This window comes from Leuciscus leuciscus (assembly GCF_965113295.1).
Source record: "Leuciscus leuciscus genome assembly, chromosome: 10".
NCBI classification, from domain to species: domain Eukaryota; kingdom Metazoa; phylum Chordata; class Actinopteri; order Cypriniformes; family Leuciscidae; genus Leuciscus; species Leuciscus leuciscus.
Window position 1 is genome coordinate 28746799 of NC_138734.1, and position 14557 is coordinate 28761355.

Below are 14557 nucleotides of genomic sequence, written 5' to 3' on the forward strand. Positions count from 1 at the left end.
CAGAAGCATAATGAGAAATCTAATTAGGAAAACTTAATTGTCATTAAGGAGAAGCAGCCACTGGGTCATTTACCAAGCACAGAGAGAAAAGGCATATCTTAAACATTTGCACACAAAAAAAAAAATATCAACAGTGAGACGATCTTAGAGAATATAAGCTGCTCTGTCTGTTAGTCTTTTGCTTTTTATGTTGAGCTCCTCCTGTCAATCATAAAGATGTGCACTAAAAAATACAGAAAAGGAATAAGCTGTCACAACTTCATGTTATTACACATCCACAGCCAACAGAGGGCAGTATCTTTGCACCAATATGTCTGAGGCATTATGGGTACAGGGTATATCTTTATGATGCACTTTATTTTGTAAAGATGGAGGCTATGTTCAAAATGGACTACTAGCATAATGCTGCATACTGTGCAGTTTATATATGTGAAAGATTTGCATTATACAACAACAACAACAACAAAATTATTTCTGTAGTAGGCTCTGCTACATTGTTGTCACATGACCTTTATTATATGCATAGTACAGAAAATTCACATACTGCAGAAACAACGCAAGCCGTATACTAGCATGCTATTCCGAACATAGCCACAATATGCAATATGCTGCATGTGAATTGGCAGATGAACATTATTTCAATAAGATTATGTGACATGTACACAAAATAACTAATTGGCATTTAGTATTTAAAATGAAACAGCAGGGATTTTTCTGTTTTTCATTGTTATTTTCACACTGACTTTTGCTAATGACATCTTTCCCATAAGTCTATGCTCAAGCAGAATACGTAGGCCTCATTCCAGAACAAAATGTTACCCAAGTAACAAAGCTGCCACAAATAAGTGTGTTATGATAGTGCTGCAATGAAATGCAAATGAGTTCTTTAAGAATGTGTCTCTATACAGTAGTAACGTTGCCAGATGAGTGTTTAGGTGATCCATGCTGTAATAGCAAAGCCAAAGACTCATCATAAAACATGTTCGTAAGTGCTAGCTTTATTGCTGAAAGGTAAAGTATTTTGATCAAGTCAAGCAATTTCAACAAGATTATATGTGATTTGTCAAATATGGGATGTTGGTTTCGGGAGTTTCTCACATTGATAAAGAAAGAACATCGGTCTTTCAGTGGTTGCTGTTTGTCGTTTTGTCCGTGTCATGTCTCCTAAAACAGCAATTTCCTCTCAGTATCTATCTTAAGAAAAGTTCTGAACATCGGAGTAGTTAGGGCTGAAATCACTTAAGAGTGTTGGGTTAGTTGATTCTGAGACTTCTTCCCTTATAGGTCGATCGTATCACTACTGATACTCAGAGCATCTATCTGCCTGCAGACGTTGATGAATTCAGCCTGAACGGCAAGCTCATCAACATGAGAAGTTGCCTCCACATCCGCGCTCCCTCTGGAGGATGTAGATCCCAAGACTGTGTATCGTCTGTGGAGTTGCTGCCCAGACTGAGAGTCCCTGCGTAGGCTGCTCTGAGACTGCTGTGCTGAGTTTAACCCACTGCAATGGACCGAGGCCTGAGCTGGCCTTCCAGATATAGTGCTCCATTGCCTGGGTCGGTTGGGTACAGTAGCGGGGTCCACATCCCCACAGGAGGCAGTGCGGTATAGGCTGGGGTCAGTGGAGATTCCCCGACAGGGTTGTCCATCCGGGGGTCCGCGTGTGCTAAGAGAGAGCCTGGAGGAGCCGAACAGGCTATGCTGGAACAGGGCCTCGCTGTTCAAAGCCTCGTCGATGCTTCGTCGCAGGTCGATGGGTGAAGGGGGCCGAAGATCTGCCGTGGAGTCCGCGTCCATGCTGGCAAAGGAGGAAGCATGTGATTCTTTGCTCTTCTTTGCGGTATGGGAAAGCTGTGTGGAAGACACGTGCTGAGGGCTGCTGGGATAGTGGAGGTCCAAACCGCCAGATTCGCTGTGCGGAAGCTCCACCAATGTGTAGAGAGGCACGCTTTCGCTTTCCCGCCGTACTATTCCCTCACACAATCCCAGCTTCTCTGCGGGCCGTAGTGACCAGCCACACCGACTTGAGAAGATGGTGGGTTTTCCCAATGTGGTTCCTTCTGTAGGTTGCTTTTTGAAGAACCAGCAGCCACCAGGTTTGGAACGGGGCACTCCGCAACACAGAAGGGGGTGAGTGATTACAAGAGCGAGGGTGAGACACACCCCTGTTTCACACACTCGGCAGCTGAGCTGGAATCCCCACCAGGGCCAGGGCATCAGGCCAACCATGACCCCACCGGTTAGCCCTCCTGCGTTGAGCATGGCATAGAGTCGGAGACTGCCACATGCTAAGAGAAAGAGGGCAGAGAACACCCCAGCCCTGGCTGCCCTTTCCCACATCTGTGCCTCTGTGAATGGACACCTGCTTGCGTGGCATGATGGACGCTCAGGAGAGCTCTCGTTCAGCCGGTAAATGTGCTTGATGTCTGGCCGGGCGCAGCAGTACAAAAGCAGGTACGTGAATGACAGGAGAGAGGACATAAAGACGAAAGCTGCAGGCGGTAATAGAGGCACAACTTGCAGGGTGGGAAAAAGTTGCAGTATTGCCATGGAAGCCATCACTATCGCTATGTGCAGCAGCACTAGGGCAGCCAACAGGCAGGTGCTGCGCTGCAGGGTGTTCTGGGAAAGTAGCTGGGTACAAGAGCGAGCAGTTAGCAGTAGCAGCAGTAGGCCAAAAGATGCCGTTAAACAGGGATAGGCTGCTTCGTGAAGCAGTCGTGCCCAGACAACGGGAAGCCGCTCTTTTTGGCCGTATGGATCGTAGAGGAGCCACAGAGCTCGGCTGGAACCTGTCAGTAGCTGGAGAAGGTGGAGGAGGCTGAAGTGGGCACATCCAGAGGGCCAGCGCAACGGCAAACACATCAGGCTGAGCACAGACAGCACAGCCACAAGCGAGAACACGCAGCTGAGCCCGTATACCTGTAACTCCCAGGCCAGGCCCCATGTTGCCATTGCAGCATTCCAGTCAGTCAGTAGAGGGACTAACAGAGGCGGAGTCAGGGCTTCAAGGGGTGGGGTTATGACACCAGGGGGTGTGGTTTCATAAACAGGAGGTGGAGTGGACAGAGTTTTGTTAGTTGGAGCATGATTCTTTGAAGAGGCAGGTGACTGACAGATCCCAATGCCAAATAGTTTGCAGTCCGAAAGTGTGGAAGACTCACGCCAGTCGCCACCTGGAGATGCTGAAATACAACATAAAGTTTACTTTAAGATGCATTTAGTGTATATTATATTTCAACTTTTCAAGTGACAAAAAAAAAAAATTATATATTTTTTTTAATGTGCAAAACAATATAGATGATATAATATTATTATAACTTAGTCAGAGTAAAATATTTAGTCTGACAATGTAATCCAGCTTTAAAGTCTGTTTATGCACTCATGATGTTTTGTTATTCACAAAACACAAAGCTAATGTTTTCCACAAGCAGGGTATGCATTTTTTTTTTTTTTTTTTTTTTTGCATATAAAAAAGTTACACTTGAAACAGCACAAGAGGTATTTAAACCAGAGAAAACACAGAACAACAAACCAGACACTGATGTATCAAAGAGAATCCTGTATTTCTAAGCATATAAATCTAAAAATCTAAAACAGGTAAGAAGATTACGTGCTCCAGTATGAAAGGCTTTAAGCATTAATATAAGAAAATACACCATCAGTCATAAAGTATATAAAACAATGACTATGTTAATTAGCTAGGGGAGATTTGGAAGTAGGCTGTTGTAAATGGGTCGCACACTTCATCCCTGACACACATTCACATACGGCACAGATAAGAGGGCATTGACCCTGACTATTTAAAAACTAGAAACTGACACACTTTCATGACATTACATCAGATAAATATGCCTGCATGGAAGTGACAAGAAGGGGCTTCTCAAGTGTGTGTTTCTGAATACTGCCTCTTTTTATTTGATTTTTTTTTACAAATAGCATGCACTTATTGTTGATCAAAAGGCATTATGTTGTTTATTGCAGGGTTATTTGATTAATATGGAATACCAGTGATTTTTATCTACACTAGTAATGATCCAGAATACACTGGGCTGAAACTCTGAGTCAGCATTGGTCCTTTAGCATGTGTTAATTAAGGTCAGATGATCTGTTTTAACTTTCCCTCTAAAGATTGAATGATTGACCTTTGTTCACAAGCAGAGATTTTTGTAATTTTCTCATGAAAATTTGTTTCAGTCACATAAACAAATCTTCATTTAAGGCTTTATTTACCTAAAAAAAAATCAGCCAATGTCCATACCTAGCCAGTATACAATTCTAAATAATAATTATATTAATTAATTGTATTATATATATATATATATATATATATATTAATGTTTTTGAAAGAATATCTTATGCTTTCCAAGGCATTCATTTGATCAAATATACAGTAAAAACAGTAATATTGTAACATTAATTTAAAATGTATATTTTTTATAAATATTTTAAAATGTAATTTAATCCTGTGAGAGCAAATCTGAATTATCAGCCATTACTCCAGTCTTCAGTGTCACATGATCCTTCAGAAATCATTCTAATATACTGATTTGTGCTCAAGAAACTATAATAATAATTTTATAATAATGATAAAATTACTATTATCAATGTTGAAAGCAGTTTTGCTGTTTATTATATTATATTATATTATATTATATTATATTATATTATATTATATTATATTATATTATGAGAAAGCTGTGACTTTTCCTTGAATTTTTTTTGTTTTTGATTCACCAAAAAGAATTGCGTCACAGAGTAATTTGTGTGTGAATCGGACTACAAGTACCACATTGTATGTTTGTTTTTGTCAGTCTTGTTTTGTGCAGTCTAAAAAGAATAAGAGGCTAAAATGATGATACAGGTTATATATGCAATAATAATGAAACCAGATAAAGGAGCATATCGAAGACCTTGAGTCTTATATATTATGTAAATTCAGAAGCTTTGTAAAGCACTAGAAAGCCATTGCGCTCTGCTCACCACCAGTAAAATATAATGTGTTAGAATAAGAGGTCATTCTGACAATGAAGGCTTCAATACCTGCTTCAGGATAGGTTTTAGTGACCTTGATCACAGTGGTGGTCGATTTGCTATTTTGTTCCTTTATCATTTGGTCAAGACCCTCACGCTCCTCTCTTTCAGGGTCAGATCTTGTCATATTGAGAGTCAGCTTTGTCAGACTGTCTGGGAGAGAAAGAGAAGATTAGAAACCTGTTCTTTAAAAAGAGGAACTGAGAGCTAATGCTAGCTCAAAAAGTGACCATTTTTCATTTCATTTAACCTGCTGTTGTTCTCATTTTTTACCCATTAACCTCAGCTAAACTTTAATTTCAATAGCTTAACATTTTATTTTGTTTTTTTAATTGCATTCAGTTTCCCAATGAGTCACTAGAGGGCTTGTATCCCACTCACATCTGCAGTGATGAACGGCTTGTTCGCTGCTGGAATACTGATATTTTCACTGCAGCTTGAGGAAAAAGTGGATGCACCATTAATGCAGACACTATACAGAAGTTTTTATGCCAATACAGCATTACCAAATAAATGCAGTAGAAGTGCAATGATACCGATATCCCTTTATTACAAAATTTCCATATTCTATTCAATTTCAAATGTGTCACAATCATTTTTCTGCATCAGTTCTCAGTTCTCGCGCATGCGTCGTGGCGCTCTCGTAAACTCACATCAGAGGCCCACACGGAAGACAATGAATAGTTGAATAAAGTTGTTATTTTTGGGGGTTTTTTGCGCACAAAAAGTATTCTCGTCGCTTGATAAACTTAAGGTTGAGCCACTGAAGTCACTTGGACTATTTTAATGATGTCTTTACTAACTTTTCTGGGCCGGCAGATGCAATTACCTAGCAGCCTATGGAGTCAGCAAGCTCTCAGATTTCATCAAAAATATCTTAATTTGTGTTCCGAAGATGAACTAAAGTCTTACGGGGTTGGAACAACATGAGGGTGAGTAATCACTGACAGAATTTTTATTTTTTTGGGTGAACTAACCCTTTAAGAGCCAATTCTTTGTAGTGAATCAAAGACATACCATGCGACCAGTCCGATTCACAAACAAATGACTCTCATGAACCGGTTCTTTTTAGTGATTCCTAAGCATGCAGCATCACCAGAGTAGTCTGATTCACAAACACTCAAATGAGCTGGTTCTTTTTTGTGATTTGTAAATCAAAACAAAGTTTTACAAGTATAGTGTAATTCCCAAACAAATTATATAAGCCGGTTTAATAAAATGAGATACCGGTTCAAATCAGTCTGACAAATCCTTCACTGAACAAAATCCAACAGAATGCTTAATGAATCAACATCTGACTCACTGTAAGTAATCATAATTATTTTAAGCTACACTAGTTGTTGAAAATGATATTTCAGCTTTACTTAAGCATTCTAGCTTCAGCAGTTAACTTAAGCATGGCTATGCTGTGTTATCAGCACCAGACCAGCATGAACCTATGATCCAACAGTGAAATTCATCATTGGTCTAAGTTGGTCTTTTTAACAAAAAGAAAATCAGTTCATTGAAATACATGTGTCTTGCATTTATTTTATGAATAGATACTTTCACACGCTATCAAGTTCTGTCGTGACATAGTGAGTTGGCTTTGATGTATCATTAATTGGATTACCTGTAGGAGCATCTGTCAAATCCTTTGTTTCTTCAGATGGCCGCATATAGTCTATCAGCCCTCTTGGCAAAGTGGTACCATCTAAGGTTCCTCTGGCATATGGTGTTTGGGTAGCACTAGAGGACTTCCACAGTGTCTGGTAGGTGCGAAATCTTGTTTCAGCATGAGTCTGAGGTGTATTTGTCTCTGTATTCCAAGCATTTGGTGTCTTGGACTCTGTATTCCAGGCCTGAGAAGGAAAAGGCTGCAGTGTTACCAGTGCAGAAGATTTAAGTGACTGGTCAGTATTTCCTTGCTTACTAAAATTTGGCCAATCAGATGCTTCCGTTTCAGGTCCTTCTTCATCGTTCTGGATGTCTGAAGGAATTTCAGTCTTAGGGGAAGTCAAATATTTGATCAGTGGTGTTCTTGTGGTTGGTAGTCTTGATAAACCACGATTCTCCATTGTGACATATGGGTTTTGTTCAACTAAAGGGTCCACCTCAAGGTCTCTGCTAGGCTTCTCTGATTGTAGTGCATTTGGGGATAAACTGAGGATGGTTGTAGTAGTCGTGTCCATTTGTCTCGGTAGGAACGTCCACAGTGAGCTGCTAGCTGGCTCTGGGTCAGTGCTGGCCCAAGCTTTTTCATTTCTATTTAAAGATACAGCATACAGACTACCACACAGCGAGAAACTGAAGAGCAGCAGTAGAGCTTCACTGTGAGGGGTCATGCTGACGCTCCCCTGAAGAAGTTACACCTCACAAAGTCACCAGGTTGTCTCCATTTGACTTTTACATTCTGCGCAAGTTCTGAAAAAAAAAAAAAAAAACATTCACAAGATATAAACAGCTGGGTCATTGGATTCAACCAGAAAGTGATTTCAAACAGGCATGCACCAATGTTAAAAATCTATACTTTATTTGAAAAATAAAGTAATAAAATAAAAACTTATAAATTAGTATACATCAATACATTTTCAATACCCAATAAAAATCCAATACTATTGAAATCAGGGATCCATAATGGTTATCAGTCTATATCAGTAATTATTTGTATTAAATGTATGACATCATTTGTCAGTAATCAGTATGGTCCTGATATGTGATTTGATATTGTGAATCTCTAATGTCAAATAAATATCTTCACATGGAACTGAACATATTTTGTCCCCCAACAGCGGCACAAAGCTAAACGTTGAGTGTTGAGTGGCAAATTACAGCCAGAGCTCTGAATTTACACACCATCAGATTATCACTCGATCCCCTCGAGTCATGTGACCCAATTCAGGGAAAAAAAGTGTACCTCGCAGAAGACGACGGCAACCAAACACACACTAATGCTTTCTATATTAATCAATCCTCATTACTAAGGTTGCAAGTATATTGTGACTAACAGTTTGCAATTAAATTAGATTTATGTCAAATGATCTGACAGCTGCTGCAGTGCACACTCTGCTTCTTAACTCACACAAACCTTTTCTTTTTCTTGCCTTTTTGCATTTTAACTCATTTCTCAAGACTCTTTTCTCTTATATCTGTCTAGTGGATGCAGCATTTATCATTAATATCTGAGCAATAGAGAGAGCGAGAGAGAGAGAGAGAGAGAGAGAGAGAGAGAGAGAGAGAGAGAGAGAGGGATGCTGGTCTACATTCCCAACCAGTGCAGCACTGTTTAATGCATCTTCTCTTCAGCAGCAGCATCCAGTGACATATTTCCACACCGAACAACTGAACTCACATACACATACATGCATAGACATAAACTTTAACTGTGCCTGAAGAATTGTGCTCACCACGGGACGCATGGATGAAGAGTCTTAAACAGGAGTAATCCCTCTCTCCCTGTCGTCCTGCTGCGGAAAGATTTGATTCTGTCTGTGCTTGCGCACGCCTGTGTGTTTTAGTGCTCTCTCTCTCTCTCTCTCTCTCTCTCTCTCTCTCTCTCTCTCTCTCTCTCTCTCTCTCTCTCTCTCTCTCTCTCTAACACACACACACATACCCTTCTCTCTGCTTTTCGCATGGACACAGACACATGCTGCCTGACACACCCCCTTTTAGTATCCCATCTCCGTTCTCTCTCTCTCTCTCTCTCTCTCTCTCTCTCTCTCTCTCTCTCTCTCTCTCTCTCTCTCTCTCTCTCTCTCTCTCTCTCTCTCTCTCTCTCTCTCTCTCTCCAGGTGTCTGATCCCTCTCTTCTGATTCAGTTAAGCTGCGTCTCTAGTTTCCAGAGCTGGATTAGCCATGTTAGGTGTTTGACTTCCTTTCTCTTACATCACTGAGCAGTGAGCACCAGAGCAGGTCATATACTGCAGTGATGCTGCTAAAAAGGAAACAAATAGGCAGAGATGGGGGACTCGAGTCATATGACTTGACTCGAGTCAGACTTAAGTCGCAAATTTTAGGACTTGAGACTTGCTTGACAAATATTAATAAAAGACTTGACTTGACTTTGACTTGAGGTAAATGACTCGAAATAACTTGTCTTTTTAAAAATAAATATCTGTATTTGAACGCACCGCAACAATCACGTGACGCAGCAGGAACGCGCGCTGTGTGAACAAAAGCCGTGATTTAAGGTGTGTTCGACATCGGCTGCGGCTGGATGTAACCGATCGGCGAGAGTAGCCGCGTGCAGGCGGGGAGGAGCTGCAAACGGAGACGTGAAGTCGGACACTTTCTGGTTCCCGTAGTGACCGCTCACGTGGTGTTCGCGTACTTTACCACAGCTGCAGTGAAATAAATGTAATATTGGCCAAATAATACACAGATGTTTCAGAGACATTTTCATTCAATAGGCCTACTTTATGTACTGCTTCATACAGCGTCTGTTTGAACAAGAATAAAGTTCAACATAATTGCTACTATTAATGAAGTGGAGTCTATACGTTTTTTAATCAGTTTTAATTTGATAAACATGACACAATATAACATACGACATGAAAAGAGTGTTTACTGTTATAAAAAACTGATTTGTGAGCTTTAGAGTAACTAAAGGTGTTCGAATAAACACGAAACACACGTGATCGTTGTCATGCGGTGAATCCGGCCAATCGTGGGACAGCTGTGTCGTCATCAGCCCTCCTGCAGCCCAGTGCAGTCGCTCCTGAGAAGCTGCGCTGGCTGAGTTCTCCGGCTACTCTCGAAATGCTCTCGCGGTACTTTGATGGCATATGTCACAGTCACGTGGCGTCGGCGCTGTATCAAGTCGGACAAAATTTCTAACCGGCATGCACTGCTTCAAGTCAGCCGCCGATCGGTCTGCGCAGAGCTGTATGAAGTCGAACAAGCCTAATGCAGTGTCGTAGTGATGACGCTGAAGCGCGGGATCGTTCGCCAGCTTTGAAACGGTACGTAATGCGCAAGTTTATGATCGAATCAGAGAAAAAGAAAAAAATGCACAAGCGTGGTTTCATAAGGAAACTTAAGACGCTGCTAAGACATTACATGTCTTTAGGGGTTGTGTGTGAACGCAATCTCTGATTCCGGGAAATCACTGGCAGTGTGAATGAACCTAAATCAAACGAACCCGGGTAAAATCTTGGGTCACTTTATCCGTGTATTTTCCGGAATCTCTGTGTGAAAGGGGCTTTGGTCACACACCCTGACAAAGGCTCATTAGCCACAACGCATAGTTGTGCAAGTACTTGTCACCTGATTTTAAAATATTAAAGCCATGATGAAATAAAGGCTTTCTATATATTTTTATTTTTAATAATATTCGAGTGCCTTGGGTTAATGATTTTTTTAATGATCTGAATAATCCCTTACATACAAAAGCACAGAGAAAAAATATTTTCTTGAAAATGAAAATGAAAATCGGGTTAAAATATGTTAAAATATGCCATATTCCAGTTTTTCTTACCTGCATGCATCCCTTTGTACTGTCTAGTTATATGCTACCAATATAGTCTGCTATGATCCCAGGGTTGACTTGAATGTTAAAAGAAATATAAAAAAAATGTAACTGTAATTTAATAATAATTAATAATGCATTGGTACAGTCTACCGTTCTCTGGGATTTGTTTTCATGATAATCGAATGTAAAGAGTTTTATCTCTAAAAACTGTTTAGCTTATACCGCTAGTATATAGGGCATAGAGTAAGTAAAAAGAAATCGCTAGTTAATACCACTAAAAGATTGTAAAAAGACACCGACACACAAAGAAAAAAAACATACAGACTTTCGAACCGAACCATGCATACACAAATACACAAAACAAAAATTCAAACTTGCAAGCACAACCATGCACACATGCAAACAAACAATACACTCTTCACTCATACACACGCACACACATTCACTCACAAATATTAATGAATCAATCACACTCAATCAAATCACCTCTCTCTCTCTCTCTCTCTCTCTCTCTCTCTCTCACACACACACACACACACACACACACACACACACACACACACACACACACACACACAGTCAAACACAACCATGGACATGCAAACAATACACTTTTCACACATACACATGCACACACATTCATTCACAAATATTAATAAATCACTCACTCACACAGATTAATAATGTACAATAGTCAATCCACCTGATTGACAGGTGTAAGTTTTGTGTCAATTCAATTATTACTGTTTTTTTCTTGTTATTCTTTTGTTAAAAAGGAAAGATCTAACTTGGTGGGATGTGTTCATGTTCCATAAAGGGGATGCCAGTTTGAAGAATGCCATTTGGTGGCATAGGAACCATTATACTGGAATTGTGAATTGTTTAATACCTTTTAATGGTCTTCTGCAATGTTTGAGGCATATTTATTTTTCATGTTTTAATGTTGGCCTAATTTCAGTTACATTTACATTTTAGGCTATGTAGTTTGAAATTTTTACATTTTTTTTATTTTTTTATTTTTTATTGTAGTAACCACTCAGCTGTATGTGGAAATGCATATTTAAAAAAAAATGTTGCAAATAAAACCATAGTCCACAGCTTATGTAGTTTTAACTTATTTTAATATATAAATTCAGTGAAATCATCAAACGTTTGTATGACTTGCCAGTGACTTGTGACCCAAGCTACGACTTGACTTGACTTGCTTGACATAAAGCAGTGACTTGACTTGACTTGACTTGCTTTTCACAAAATTGACTCGGACTTGCTTGAGACTTGAAGGTTAAGACTTGAGACTTGCTTGTGACTTGCACATGTGTGACTTACTCCCACCTCTGCAAATAGGCTACATTTGTACAGTATATTCACAGCTGTAAATACAAGAGGATGAGCCTCTCCTCCCAATTCAGTTAAGCCAATCAATATACAATATTGAACGCAATTTTCTGAATCCCACAGAGAGAGTCAGAGATCAATGTGCAGCAATAAATCAGAGCGCTAAAAGCACTGCTACTCTATTTTTCATCATGGTGGATTGAAATAAAGCATTATGCCATGAAAAACCCAACCAGGCTACTTAATCATTTAAACTGGCAAGACAACCTTGGACAACCAGCTTAACCCACAAAACAAACGTGGATAATGCTTGTCCACCAAGCTAGACCAGTACCAAATGAGAACTAAACCAACCTGGACTAATTTGACAAATCATTATGGTCTAAATTGGACATTTCAACAAGGATAGACCCTAAAACTGAGGTTCACTTCATGCTGGGCAGTGTAGCTAAAATGTGTACATATGTACCTTTCAATTGTTTTGGGACATTAATATTTGTATTTATTTTTGAAAGAAAGAAAGAAAGAAAGAAAGAAAGAAAGAAAGAAAGAAAGAAAGAAAGAAAGAAAGAAAGAAAGAAAGAAAGAAATAGTTTAAGCAAGGATGCATTACATTTATCAAAAGTGACAGTAAAGACATTTATAATTTTCTACATTAAAGAATCATGAAAAAAACATTGTAGAAAAAAAATCTATTGTGGTTTCCACAAAAATATTAAGCAGCACAACTGTTTTCAACATGGACAATAGTAAGAATTATTTTCTTGAGTAGCAAATCATTTCTGAAGGATCATGTGACACTGAAGACTGGAGTAATGATGCTTTGCATCACAGGAATATTTTACATTTGAAAAGATATATTAAAACTGAAAACAGTTATTTTAAAGTGTATCATTTTTATTGTATAAACTATATTATAATTTTTATTGCAATAATATTTCACAATATCTGTTTTTACTGTATTTTTTAATATAAATGCAGCTTTTGTGAGCATAAGATACCTCTTTCAAAAACATTAAAACAATCTTACTGACCCCAAACCTTTGATGGGTTCATACAGTAAAATTCACATTTTAGTATAAGCTCAGACAGCAGTTGTGTGTGTTTTTTTTTAAATAATGGCTACACATTTTCATTGGCTGATCCTGATGTCATACAAATCTATGTGGGTAAATGAGTGAGTGGCGATAGCTGGGCAAACACTTCACTTCCATATTCAGAGCATATAAACACTCAGTACATATTTAAAGCCATTCCCCTTCAGTGAATCCAGGATGGATGGTCCATTGGGACGCACCAGTGTGTGTGGTCAGACAGAATGAGCAGGATGTAGATCAATCCTTATTAAAACAGACCCCGAGAGAACACAAACTGGGGCAGTACCGTAAAAAAGCTAGTTGTGAGAGGACTAGTTACGGCTCAGGGAATATAAATGGATGGATTAATACAGCTGAGTAACGCATTATGATATCTGGTGAATCACACCAGTGATACAATTAAAGTAATCGCTGTATGTCACAATTCATCAGAGGAAATTTGAATTGATAATCAACCCTGAATCCACACATTTTATTATATATCCATTCATTCTATAGGAATGTTCATTTGTTTTCACATATTCACACGTACTATGAAAGCATTGCTCACTGCATTTGCTTATAGTGTGTGTACAGGAAGGTACCAAATGAGCTGGAACTAAAAGGGGGTTTGGTTTAGAACAATGACCCAGATGAGCTGATCAAACATATGACATCAGCATGGCCCACAGCCAGTTCCCCCCAGGCTAGAGGATGCTTTTACTGCCCTACCAATCATCTGCATCAGTGCTGCTGAGAAGGGGGCTTGTTGGGTTGGACCGAGCAATGCTGGCTTCTGCACAGCACAGTTCAAATGGATACTACTATGAAAGAGTAAAGAAACACGTAAAGATTTCTCATGAAGGGACAAAACTGTCATTTCAAAAGGGAAATAGGCTGTTTAGCACAAACAAATTGAAGGTCCAGAAGGACCAAATGAAGACCCAAGCTTCAGACCCAACCCTGTCAGTCCAAAAACCAGAAAAAAAATGCTGAATTTATTGTAAAATGTATTGAAACTAAACAATAAAGCTTTCACCTTATTTGTCATTATAAAAAACAATAAACAAAGAAACCTCACCGTTAATTACATTTTCCTAATAAAAAGAAAATGAAAACAAGGCACAAGTTTGCAAAATGTAAGGTAAACTACTAGTAAAAAAAACCAAAAACTTTTTCATGTATTTCCTTTTTATGCTGTCTTTTGAACTTTCTATTCATCAAAGAATCATAAAAAATAAATTACGGTTTTGACAAGAATATTAAGCAACATAGCTGTTCATCCATCAACACAATCACTAATATATTTTATACACTTCTACTGTCACTTCAGGAGGGTGACTGTCATGTATGATAGGGATTTCACTCCTGTGATTAATTTCTAATTGTTTGATAGTGTTTGATACAATGTAGATAGGGATTTCTCTCCACATGTTTTGGACACACCTATTGATAGGATGTGTTCATCCGCAGCGTGCAGGAAATTCATTGAAATGATGACAGTAAACAGCCTTCTCTTGTGTATACATACGGTGAAGTCAGCTACAATGGGACTTGTTTTGGTAAATTATACCACCATCAAATAAGCTATGCATGATGAAATAAAGATATTTTTATAAATTAGAATGGGTCTCTTAAATATATATATATATCTTTTTAA

The 14557-nt window shown here is 38.9% G+C and overlaps 1 protein-coding gene across 3 annotated transcripts; it reads right to left on the bottom strand.

Annotated features, from left to right (window-relative positions):
- Nucleotides 1–50: 50 nt before the first annotated feature.
- Nucleotides 51–8786, bottom strand: prrt4a (proline rich transmembrane protein 4a). 3 transcript variants are annotated; one of them, XM_082181465.1, is made up of 4 exons: nt 8424–8783; nt 6650–7440; nt 5047–5190; nt 51–3188 (listed from the first exon to the last, which is right to left on the bottom strand). In XM_082181465.1, exons 2-4 carry the CDS (start codon nt 7359–7361, stop codon nt 1279–1281), a joined length of 2766 nt encoding a protein of 921 aa, XP_082037591.1. In that variant the 5' UTR covers nt 7362–7440; nt 8424–8783; the 3' UTR covers nt 51–1278. The 3 variants fall into 3 exon arrangements, with proteins under 3 accessions (XP_082037591.1, XP_082037593.1, XP_082037592.1); XM_082181467.1 differs by lacking the exon at nt 8424–8783 and having other exon boundaries at nt 6650–6878; nt 6950–7141; XM_082181466.1 differs by lacking the exon at nt 5047–5190 and having other exon boundaries at nt 8424–8786.
- Between the last annotated feature and the right edge of the window lie 5771 nt (nt 8787–14557).

Coding starts and splice junctions, on each gene's coding strand:
- prrt4a (XM_082181465.1), bottom strand. CDS start 7,361: ATGACCCCTCACAGTGAAGCTCTACTGCTGCTCTTCAGTTTCTCGCTG. Junction 5,191..6,649: donor TTTGACAGATGCTCCTACAG/GTAATCCAATTA, acceptor TTTCTCTCCCAG/ACAGTCTGACAAAGCTGACT. Junction 3,189..5,046: donor TAAAACCTATCCTGAAGCAG/GTATTGAAGCCT, acceptor GTTGTATTTCAG/CATCTCCAGGTGGCGACTGG.